The sequence below is a fragment of the Spea bombifrons genome, chromosome 2 (genome assembly GCF_027358695.1).
Source record: "Spea bombifrons isolate aSpeBom1 chromosome 2, aSpeBom1.2.pri, whole genome shotgun sequence".
Lineage (NCBI taxonomy): Eukaryota > Metazoa > Chordata > Amphibia > Anura > Pelobatidae > Spea > Spea bombifrons.
The window spans coordinates 33929511-33942110 of NC_071088.1; the positions used below are offsets into that span (position 1 = coordinate 33929511).

At 40.1% G+C, this 12600-nt stretch overlaps 1 protein-coding gene across 1 annotated transcript; it reads left to right on the top strand.

The window, feature by feature from the left end:
- Positions 1-9118: 9118 nt before the first annotated feature.
- On the top strand, positions 9119-11052 carry MID1IP1 (MID1 interacting protein 1). Its single transcript, XM_053457437.1, has one exon. It carries the CDS (start codon positions 9575-9577, stop codon positions 10034-10036), a length of 462 nt encoding a protein of 153 aa, XP_053313412.1. The 5' UTR covers positions 9119-9574; the 3' UTR covers positions 10037-11052.
- The last annotated feature ends 1548 nt before the right edge of the window (positions 11053-12600 follow it).

Sequence of the window (12600 nt, forward strand, 5' to 3'; positions counted from 1 at the left end):
AGAGCCTGCTGACTGGACTCTTTCGGTTTTTTTCTAGAGAGGAGTGCTTAATTATAGTGAAAGTGTATTCCTAGTTTAAGGAAACCTTTCTCGGGAGAAGTCAGGCTTTCCAAGATCACATCTTTTCAATTTTCACTCTGATAATTGTAAAGAAAATGCATGAGGAACTGTCCTTTAGTGCGCTCCATTCTCCTCATCCCACCGTTTACTCCTGTCAGAAGGGAGGAATAATTACTCTTATCCTGAGAGGAGGAAGTATGACAGGGAAGACACAAAGTTTTTTGTAATTCATACACGTCTAATTCATACAGTTTAATTGATATATAGTATTCAGTGTGCTGAACTGTAAAATGTAACATTTGGGAAAGCGACACATTTTTACATTGTATTACTTAATGTAACTATTAACATTCTATTGATGTTTTAGTCTGGTTAAAAACACTTCCAGGTTTCTAAAAGCAGTGGCAATCGTGACAAAAACAGTGTTTATATGTAATACAAATAATTCTAAATACAAACCCTTAACAACATTTACACATTTAAAATCATGCTCTGCATTGTAAAATCCATTTATGACATCAGAGTAACGTGTATCTAGAGACCCCTTTCCATAAAGCGGTTCACTTCTAATCTCTTATCCCAAGCAGATAGTTCTAAAACAATAGATAAAAGAAAAAAACAACTATGTAAAGAAAGGATTGAGGGGAGAATGAGCCAGAAGTAGAATTGGTAGAAAGTGGTTGAAATCACCAGGGCATAGTTAGAAAGATCTGTAAAAGTATCTATAATTAAGCTCCTCTCCTCTGTCACACACTATACCCCTCCAGGCCACCATCGGCTCACAAATGGTCTACCTTATAGAGATATCCCTGATTCTAACCTGCAAATTCTGTATGCTCATATGCTGCTTAATTTTCACTCTTCAGTCTTTTTGCACTTGTCCACTAATAGCAGCTAGTCCATTAATTTACCAGATGTTAAAGTACTGAACCCCAATGGGTTTATCCACCTGCTTCCATTTACCAGATCACTGTCTGACTTTCTGTTACCCAGCAATTCTCTCTGTATACAATGCACTTGTTATCGGTCTGTATCTGTATGGGTATCATCATATCATAATGCCAAGCGGGTACAATCACGGCAGATCAATATTATCCGTGTATTCTGCATTATTATGACTCTATATTCTAGCCCACCGCAATCCATCCTCTCTACAACCACCCTTTTACCCTGGTCCTAAATATTCACTGGTGTCTGTACACTCATACCAGAATAAACTGCTTTAAATAGGAGTTATCCTATGGGATTTGTGATACATACAGAAAGAACATCTGCTGTGTCTTATCCTGCAAGGTTTGCATTATTAATATAATCATTACTTATATTTAGATCTTGAGAGAGAGGCACTTTATTTTAGGATCTAGTTGCCAGCTACCACTACCGATATCCTTCTTCTGTCAGGGCTCCAGTATAACCAGTGGGTAAATAGACTAAAACCATTCAATATAAGGGTCGCGGTACCTGAACTGAAATTCACGTTTAGAGATAAGGACATTACTCTGTTCCAAATCACACAAATAATATGATAACTCTTGCAAAGTAATGTTTGTTTACAACATCATATTGAGTACCAGAGGGAAAGTCCAGCTAAGAATAACTTGTTTATTTGGAATCGCACCCAGTCGCATAGCTGGTAAAGTCCATTAAGCCCAGGATGCTTGATCTTGTTTCTGCTGGTATATATGAAGCACACAAGGACGTATCCTTGAGTGCCCCAATTTACTAGATATATCTTAAGCCATTTTTGGATATTGTTTGAGTTAAGGAGTTAAATTAACTAATTCCCATCAAAAAATGGATATGGTGTAAAAATAGTGAAAGCCGTATGTACTTTAAAACAAGAAACATTGTATGCTTTACAATTATAATTAATAACTATAAAATTAAATGGCATGGTCTTTATGGACAATTCAGCTGGCAATGTGTTTTAAAATTGTAAAACCTGCATGTAAAATTGTGTCAAAGACCAGTTCTTATGATCTCTCCAACAATTCATGTCCTTCATGATTGTTACCTGTAAAATACATACCATTATACAACCGGTAGCAGTATTTGAACAGGTAAATGCCCAGTGTTTAAATGTTACTATATGATAATATTTACTAAGGCCCTTCTCAAGACATATGGTAAGGCTGAGCCTCCGTTAGCGGTCAGCGGACAAAGCCAGCGTACCGGAATTGACCATATCTTACACATTGAGCTCTTTCCTTTCAATAAACATATATAAATCATAGTTCTATATATCCACTTCCCATACAGCAGCTGATAAAACTATGGAAATAAACAAACACTGCTGAATTGTGACGATTAGTTCATTATTCTGATAATGCTTGTAAATAAAGAGAACATCCAGAAAATACATTTTCCGTCTCAAGTCTTTATGCCTGTATTTTTTATTCACGTAGTTGCACTATATCTCTGATGTACTGTGTTGTAACTCCCTCGGGCCTGATGAAGGGTACTACATCGTGAGCTGGTGCTCCTATCCACTCCATTGGCATTTATGGCTGGATCAGTGTGAAATATCCCCCCATAGACCCTTGTAAATCTTTGCCTTAATTCTTTGACTCCGTGACAGCTGCTATATGTCAGTAACTGAGTTTCTACCGTCTTCTGGATATGTGATCATCAAGAAAACTTAATACTGTACTTACATAGCTAGCTCACCGCCTCTGGTTCTCAAGCAGCAGCTGCAAAACACATAAAGGTAAATTTATCAAGGTAATATCTCCCCAGGGGCACAGAGTTTATACAGTGAACGCAAGGTGAATGTACTAGGTACCAGAACCTTACCAATAAACATCCTCTCAAATAAAAAAACAACCTCCCTTTCTTTGTCTGAGGAATAAATATACCAGAAATATATTGAAAACTGACTCCAAATGGCTGGTTTGATTAATGAGTTAATGTTCCAGGCAGTAGACTACTCTACACCATGTTCTAGGACTCCCAAGCATCCCCCTTTCTCCGAGAAGGACATTATTATTTTATTTTCCATTGACTTTGCATAGCAATAAATGATATATCAGCCGCCACTCTTTTACAAAAATGCAGTTTATCTCTTTCAGACATTGTACTTGTACTGAAATTATTTCCCATAGGACATTGGTTGTATTTGTTTGTAAAACTTCATTTTGTTAAAGCTCTGTGTGTTTAAGCTACCCTATACCCTGCTTTGGAAAGAATGAACATGACTATATTATTATTATTATTATTATACTTTATTTATAAAGCGCCGACAGATTCCGCAGCGCTGTACAAGATGAAAATGTTACAGATAACGACAAGTACAATACAGCAATTGACATAAAGATACAAGAGGAATGAAGGGCCCTGTTCCCGCAGGAACTTACAATCTAGGTGGATAAAGGGTGAGGTGAGGACTGCGTGGTAGTGAATGGTGTTAATGTAGGGCGAGATAAGGGTTGTAAGTGGGTGAGACAGAAGTTTTGATGTTTATGTCAGTGGTAGGGTTTGACCCTCAGTCTCAAGGGTTTTTGCCCCAATCTCAATGGCTGAGGGAGAAGAGCTAAAATCTCAGGGTCACACAGTCTGGAGCTGACTCCTTCTAATTCTACTCTGACAGGATCATATCTAAGACTCTCAAGTTGTGCTTTTGCTTCCAGTAATCTTATGGTTGATATGCCTGCTTGAATACAGGTGACTCAATTGTTCTTTTAAATAATGACAAGTCAAGGTTTCCATGAGAACTGGTATTAAAGCCATGTGTTAACAAGTTTGGTGAGTCACTACATAGAATCTTTGCAGTCAGCTTTGCCTCATGAGAGTTAGGTGATCCTGCATACATGCATACAAGTTGGTGATCAAATAATCAAGGTGTGCAGGAATCTACAGGGCGTGACTTGACTCAAACGCACACCATAAATCTTGAAGAATGTGAATAGACGGTGCTCCGTTATTCTGGTGCTTTAGTATTACGGACCAAGTGCTTTGCAAACCTTCACTTATTTTCCTAACCTTCCATTGCTACCCATAGCCGAATCTGCCGGAAATATCACATGGTGGCATACAATCAGTGATATATTTACCAAGGACAGGTCTTAAAAGCATGCCTTCTAATGCAGTCTCCATAGTGTTAATGGACCCATTGACCCCCCCCACTGCCTACAATGGCATCTTACAAGTATGCAAGTAAGGTTTATTGCAAAAATGGGAAAAAACTAGTTTTCAATGCTAAACCACATAGTGCTGTATTAATGCTCACAAGAAACATTTTTTTTAAATTAGACTCTACCTTTAAATCGCTATACGTATTGTCACTACTCCGGTAGCTAGTGTAGTCAGTCATGTGTCATTGCCAGATCTGATGATTTCCCTAACCAGATTATTCTAAAAAGCTGCAAACAAATCTGATGTTTCCTTGCTATTACAGCCAAGATCTCAGGGTGGCAGCGGGCACATCCAATCTGCTTTCTCAGCGATTCAGTTAATGACATTCTCAAAAAGAAGGATATGTGAAAGAGTCTGTCTGCCAAGAAGAAATAGGTGCGATCTAACACACATCGGTAAATTCATTAATATGGTTTACAAACATTCTCAGCAAAATTTCCCATTTTTGATAAGGCAAAGAGGTTTGACACCTGACTGCTGCCTGTTTCACAAAGGAGCAGAGATATATAGATATATAGAATAATATTAATAGTTTAGAGCTTCTTGATCCAAGGAGAAATCCGATTGCCTCTTGGAGTCAAGAAAGAATTTTTTCCCCTGATGGCAGAATTCAAAGTAGCTTAATTAGGGGTTGTTTTTGCCTTCTTTTGGATCAAGAATAGGAAGGTTAGGTAGAAGGGTTGAACTTGATGGACTTGTGTCTTTTTTCAATCTTATTTACTCTGTAACTATGTAACTATATGTACCTCTCAACAATTGTACCGTTCTCTCCACACATAACTGCTGACTGTCCCAGATTGTTCAGGACTTTGCACTGATGTCATACCCCTGTGCTCTTGCCAAAAAATCATTGCAAGGACAAAAAGAGAGGAAACAACATAAATATTAAAAAGCACAGATCTCTGCTCCTGGGTTAAATAGGTAGAAGCTGGGCCCCTCTGTCTGTGCCACCCCAGGCCTTGCAAGAATAGCGCTGACATGGGATATATTTGAATGCGTGTAAACCAGATTGTCCATTATGTATGTTCCTGTAGCCTATGTAACAAATAATTTGTGTAATATACCGTAATCTCGTTAAAATGTTGACATTCGTGAAACTGAATGTGCAGATCTTATAGGAAGGAAAGCCAACCTTCTTGGCTTATTGGGTTAGATGGATTGAATACATGTGTGGGGGAGCCCGGCTCTGCGGCTTTAACATTGAGACAGCATGAAGTCCCAGGTGCGTCAAAGCCCACAATGAGGCCCAACCTGGGTGCACTCCATTGTGATTTTGTGGTGGGATACAAGGGCCACCTTTGCATGGATGCTGTTGATAACATCGGGGATGCCTGTGTACCTTTCTGCTGCATAATTTCTTTTTGCCGATATATGGCACTTTGTTATTATGCTTTGCCCTTGTGCGTTGCACTTTATTTACAGTGCACATGTGTTTTAGCTCTAGTATGTGTTTTATTATTTATGCCCCAAAATATTGGTGTCTGATGCACATTTTCACTGAGACAGGCAGAAGACCCAGATCTTAAAGAATAACCTTTTTGGCGAGGGATGCGAAAGACTGCTTTCGGGTCTGGCGTTCCAAGGGACACTATATATATATTTAAAAGCATGTGTGCATATGTATGTGTATACAGTATGTGAAGATGTGTACATGTGTATGTATATGTATGTGGGGGGGGTGAGCGTATTGAAGTTAAAGGATGAAAAATGGCAGAGAAGCAAGATACAAAAGAAAACGATAAAGACAATAGAAAAAAAAGAAAGGAAAATGTCAGCGAGTGATTCCGAAGAGGGAGGAAAGAAGAGAACTGAAGAAAAAAGATCGCAAGAGGCAGAAAGCAAAGAAAAAAGGGGGAAGGGGACCTTCCTGTGATAGAGACTTTGAGACAAATTAAATATTATAAGTCATAAACAATGTTTTAAAACATGAGAATTGCATGATTTAACGAGTATTAATGTATTATTTTAATATTGTATTTACTGTCCCCCTATTCTAACTGCGCTACGGAGACTGCTGGCGCTATATGAACGTATTCTACATGTAGGCAGTGTGCAAAGCACATTAACGTCTCCGTGAATTCCTCAAATTACTTCAGTTCCATTTAAATTCAGACGGGAGCTGCTTTCAGGTTTATATAAACGTGGCTGCTGGTTATGTATAGCTTCACAGCCGTCTGCGTGCATGTCGGCAAACGTGTCTCCGAAGCGTCCAGACTCCGCTGCCTCCCATACACCGCTAGGCTGATTATGTATTGCCAGCCAGTTGCTATGGGAGTGAATGCAGAGCATGAGGGCGTTAGATAAATGCTGCGAATCATCCCGCGCACTTCACAGCGCAGCCCTGGGAACGCTCTAATCAATTATCCCCGCTGCGTTCTCGCCGCCCACGTGACTCCTTTCCCTGGCAGCTCTACTGTTACCAGGGGCGCCCGGAGCCTGAAGGGACCGCAGAAGAGTACCAATGATTGGGCGAAAGGCAACCAGAGGCGGAGCTTAGCTTCTTCTCCATTGGTTGTCTGAGTCACAGCATGAATCGGAGACAGGGTGACGTCCCTGCTTGCTATTGGCTAGAACCGGGGGTATGGCTGTGGTGTGATGCGAGCGTGCCTATTAATATCAAGTGGAGACAAGGGAGCGTGCGGAAGTCGTGAAAGGCGGCTGATAGGGGAGTGTGTGCTTGATGGGCTGTGCTGGGGATTGCTGCGCGGTTCACTGAGTTCACAGAGCAAGCGCAGAGACCTGGTCCTTATCCCATCATGGAAGTTTATCCTCCATATCACTGCTGACGCCTGAGAATAAACACTGTGGAAGCATTCACTGTGTAATATTCAACCTGCCCAACACAGGCCTTTCCGGTCCTTGAGATTCGGAAAAGAGGCAATTTTTCCTTATTAAATCTATAAAGTAGATACAATTCTGTCATAATACTCCAGATTAAAAAGAAAATGCTTATCATACATTTATATATGTATATTTTTTTGAGACCTGGTATACTGGGTTAGAGTCAGAAATAGTTAAACATTTTCATGATGAAATACAGTAGGTATACATGTCAAATATTCTGGGACCTTTAAATACAACAGGACAGGAGGGAAGTTTATTCCAGAGGAGGAGAAATGCCAGAACAAGAGATCATAGTCTAAAACTAGAGAGTCGGACGCTTACATGCAATGTAAAACATTTTACCTCACTTAGAAGATGGTAGATAAATGGAACACCCTCACAGCAGAAGTGGTAGAGGCTAATACAGTGAGAGAATTTAAACATGCTTGTGGTAGGCATAAAGCCATCCTGAATCTAAAACAAGACCAAGGACAGATGAAGGTCTGAGTCTACATCAGGATAAAGGGTGAGAATAGATGGGCTGAATGATTCTTATCTGCTGGTACATGTACAGTATATGATAGGTGCTTAATTAACGCCTTTTTCCTCCCCTCTGTTTTGCGCCTGCTACAAACTGTAATAATAAATGTAAAAATCCCATAAGCATTTGACGTGAATGTTGCTATATGTAGATTAGTAGCAGATGTATGTTATTAGGAGTCCGATATACCCCGGAGCGGCGGCCGAATGACATTTTTAACTTGCTGTAATTTTGTAGTAGTTGTATTATACAATACGTTACAAAACCTTCTGGTAGATTCTTTCGAGCACCTTTGTTCAAGTAGCATGCAAACGATGCTTCTTTTCAGTGAAAATACGTGACGTTTCGATAGCTGCAGTCTGTCCTGTAGAACAAGCTGATGGTCAAGATACTTCAACAAAACATGTTGGAATGGGGCGTGGATCTCCAAGGCTTGAGGGCCACTAACAGATCAGGATTTAGGTAAATCCATGGCTTGAACACAAGTGATTACATGGGTTCAAAGCTTCCTGACTGAGCTGTTAGTGCTCATACTGGGATATCCAGAAAATCTGGCTGGGTTCTTGTCCTCCTGCCCTGGAGCTTGATACCCCTAGCAGATGTTGATATAGAAAGCCTCCTCTGAAGTACAATATTTATCAATGTATTTAAATGAACATATGCATTGTACATGGCCCTGTTTTATTCAGTCGTCATTCGTCATTTATAGAACTTTCTTAATTTGATAAGAACTGATAAGCATGGTTTCCCGTAGACCAGATATGTCCTACTGGTTTAGTAAAGACTTTGGAGCTGGGCATCATTGAATCATATGTGATGCAGTAGACCATTTTCAACCCAAGCTTTTGAACACAATGTGACCAAAACCAGGATAAATAGCAATAATCTGAACACAATTTTTAGAATGTAACCAAAGGGTTAAAGCTGCCTCTTTTATTTTTTACCCATATCTTCCTGTCTTCTTCCCATCTGGCACACTGGGCATATGCCTGGTGGGCAACTGGCCGACAGCCCCCCATACTTACCTGATCTGCTGCTCCAGAGTGCGTACAAAAACCATAACGTGCGGCTGCTGGCTTTAAAGTGCCAGTTTCGCCAACTAACATGATACCATTATGTAAAGAATCTATTTAATTATATCCATCTACCTGTGTATATATGTATCTTATATTACTGTGACTTTCTGTCTGTCTATATTAGGTAGATTGCTGTTGATGTTCTTTATGACGAACAGATCTCTGATTCAGAATGTAAAAAAAAAGTTTACAGTGAATTCTATGTATTAATAGACTTTGCAGAACTGGGAAGTCATCCTCGGTGCCAAGAACTATTCTCCTCTGCTGAGCTCTCTCAGCAAATAGGAGGCTGTAGATTTGGTAAGGTGTCTACCCCTTACTGAGCATGATGCAAGGAGTCTGGGGGTTTACACAGCCCGATCTCCTTACTGGGCAGCTGGGACTTGGCTGGAAACTGGGGAGGAGTTAGCTATGTAAGGCAGCTGAACACAAGCCTGTGTTACTATCGGTCGTTTAGATCCCTGAACCGGCTTTATCCTGCTTTACTGCAAAGGAGGAGGCACCAGTAGTTACACCTTTCCTCTCTGCCTCAATCTATATATATATGCTAAGTGACAGTCACTGGGAAGCCGGCTGCATGCTTCATACATGAAGTGGGAGAGAAGGAGAGAGGTTCTTACTGGACTACCTTAGGCTTCAAGTGCTTTGCATTGCAAATACGTTAACTGCATTCTCTTCCTGATCTGCAAGATAAACCGATCTGGTTTGTGAACCTGCTGGTGGATGAGAGAAGTCTTGTAGCCTCTGGAGGTAGTAGCACAGAAGTGATGAGCTGGGAAAGGCTGGTGGAGCTCTAAATCAGCTTACTTGGCATTATACATCTGGACTTTTCATTTGCAAAGGATCCGATTGTGTGCCTTGGCTGTATTGTCTGGGAGCAGATCATTGCTGCAAGGAGACCACCATCACTACAGGAAAGATATCCAAACACACTGCAGAAACCATGATGCAAATATCTGACACCTACAACCAAAAGCATTCCTTGTTCAATGCCATGAACAGGTTTATAGGTGCAGTGAACAACATGGACCAGACTGTGATGGTGCCCAGTTTGCTAAGGGATGTTCCTCTGGACATGGAGGTAAAAGAAGAGGTGGTCAACAATAGCAATGGGGCAGCCAACTACTACAACAGGAGAGACATGCACGGCTACTACATCCTGCTGAAATCCATCAGGAATGATATTGAGTGGGGGGTCCTGCAGGGTGAGGACAGAAAAAAGGACAAAATAACCAGCATGGACATTAGCAGGCTGGAGGATGCAGATGGAGAAGAGGACCTGGAGAAGCAGTTCCACTATCATCTCAATGGACTCCACATTGTCCTCAGCAAGCTAACGAGAAAAGCCAACATCCTCACTAACAGATATAAAGAAGAAATTGGATTTGGAAGCTGGGGACATTGATGTCTGACACTAATTGTTGTTTCATTATTATTATTATTATTATTATTACAGGAGTGGTGGGATGCGGACTGTTTTTATATAATTATTTTTCTATGTTCTCTTGTTTTGCTGAGGGTTTAGAGTGTGCAATAGAGTAAAAGACAATGGAAACATGGATTAGAATTGATACAAAGAAACCTTCTGATTGACTACAGCTAATTTAGATTGCCAAGGCACAAAAGGGTAGGGCGGAGATCTAAACTACAAGAGTGTAACAACATTTCCTGTAATACACCCCACAGTGTGTCATTATTTGTGCAGTGAATAAGCACCTCTTCACGACTGCACCTGTTAACCCTTTGGCTGCCAAGAGGCTAGCACAATCCTTTCTGGCTAATAACCTAACGATTCTTATGTCCTTTTCTGATGCAACTGGGCCAGTGATTGCAACGGATAACACCCAAAGTGGGTTATTGAAAGGGTTAACTATACTTAATAATCAAAGTAGTCAACACACTAATCTTTAACGGAACCTGAGTTTAAGTGGAAGTGTACCTTGTTTGTTCAGTTCTGGGGTGTCTGGTTTTAGGGGAGCTGTTGGTTGCCTATGGATGGGGTGTGGTAGAAGAGAATGCTACTGAATATTGCATCAGGCAGCCTTTCCTGTTTTGCACTATTTATTTTGTATCTAAAGACAATGTATATATGTAATGCTTATTTTTTGCACTGTCCAATCCATGGTTGAATTTCTACAAGGTTTGCTATAAATGCAGATGGCATGTTCCCTTTGTGTGATCTCTTGGCAAGCACCTACCATTGTCTTGAGAACTTACAGAATTACCAGGCAACTGAGGCACCTTTATGACCAATGACAGCAGCAGCTTGTAAATTCGAACCATCTTGGAACTAAATGACACATCTAATACATGTTTCCTTAAGATGTTGAAATGTTCCTTTTACTCATGATCGTACTAACGCAGCTTTTTTTAATTTCACTGTATATTATATTTTAATAAATTCACAAAAAAATGTTTTAACTGAATGTTTGATTTATTGATATAAAGAAACATAATCCATGTAATTACAAGGAAAAATTTGGGATATACCCATTGTTCTGCGTATAGATACATAAACCAAGTATGCATTACTGGGTCCTAGTGAAACCAACATACATCTAGCTGGTATGTATTTCAATTGCATTTTGGCAGAATGTGCTATTGTGTTCTACACGAGTCTGCTGCTTTAAGGAAATCGCTTGTGCATCACCACACACTTTCTACCACAAATTAATTTCTGGGCAGAAAAGTGCTCAAACAATGGATTGTTAATTCCCACCAGCACTGCAAGAGTTAATCTAAGTACACCGGCTCAATACAAGGGATTTTCTTTGTCCTAGATGAATTGTGATGTCAATGTCCCCACTCTCAACCACATAGCTGACATTTTTTGTCATAGGCTCACTGCAGTGCCGGCTTGCTCGGTGCGCTAGATTGCTGCCATGCCTGTATGCTCAAGCTCTCCACGGACAGAAGCATATAGTCTTCAGCTGTTCATTGCCACTCCTTGCACTATAAAGAGAAATCTAAACCACAAAGTGGATGACTGTTGTCGTGTTTTGTACCGAACGGTCGCGGGATCTATCTAGCCTTTCTTCAAAATTAATTCTCACAGTCCAACAGTGTTCCTGAAAGTCTCATGGGTCTTGTATTGTTCATACGATGCAAGTTAGTTAAAAGTTACAATCCTAACACAAACCCTGCATTTTTGTGTACACCTTATAGGCAGAGTGTAGAACTCGAGCATCACATTTATAGCTCAGGGCCCATAATTTAATCTTCATAAGACAAAACCATGCACCAAATAACATTCCGATTGTTTACTATGAAAAAAGGTACATTCAATGGTTCTTCTGTAGTCTCAAATACTATGTTTCTTTATGTACAGTCATGTGAAAAAGAAGGCACACACTCTTTCAATTCTATGGTTTTACATATCAGGACATAATTATTTGTTCCTTAGCAGGTCTAAAAAAATAAGTAAATACAATCTCTGATGAACAACAACACATGACATATTACGCAGTGTCACGATTTAGTCAACAAAAATAAAGCCAAAATGGACAAGCCATGTGTGAAAAACTAAGTACACCTTATGATTCAGTAGCTTGTAGAACCACCTTTAGCAGCAATAACTTGAAGTAATTGTTTGACTTTATCAGTCTCTCGCATTGTTGTGGAGGAAATTTGACCCACTCTTTACAGTATTGCTTCGGTTTATTGAGGTGCAACACCGAGATTCTTTTCTTTTTCAGTCATTGTGTAGTAGATTTGCTGGTGTGTTTGGGATCATTGTCCTGTTGCATGACCAAATTTCGACCCATAGCATAGCATTCAAAGAGGGTGTACTTTCTACTTTACACCACTGTATAAGGCCTTATTCTGGTTAATAGTATATAATGTTTAATCTTCAATGTGATCTGTGCTCATTGATAGCCTTCTTCAGTGCCGGCGGGTGGCAGAATTCCTAGAGGTTTAATGAGACACATATGCACTGAAAGCACTCCCATTGATTTGAATGGAAGCACT

Bases quoted from the DNA above. Each gene is read 5' to 3' on its own strand.
- MID1IP1 (XM_053457437.1), top strand. From the start codon at position 9,575: ATGATGCAAATATCTGACACCTACAACCAAAAGCATTCCTTGTTCAAT.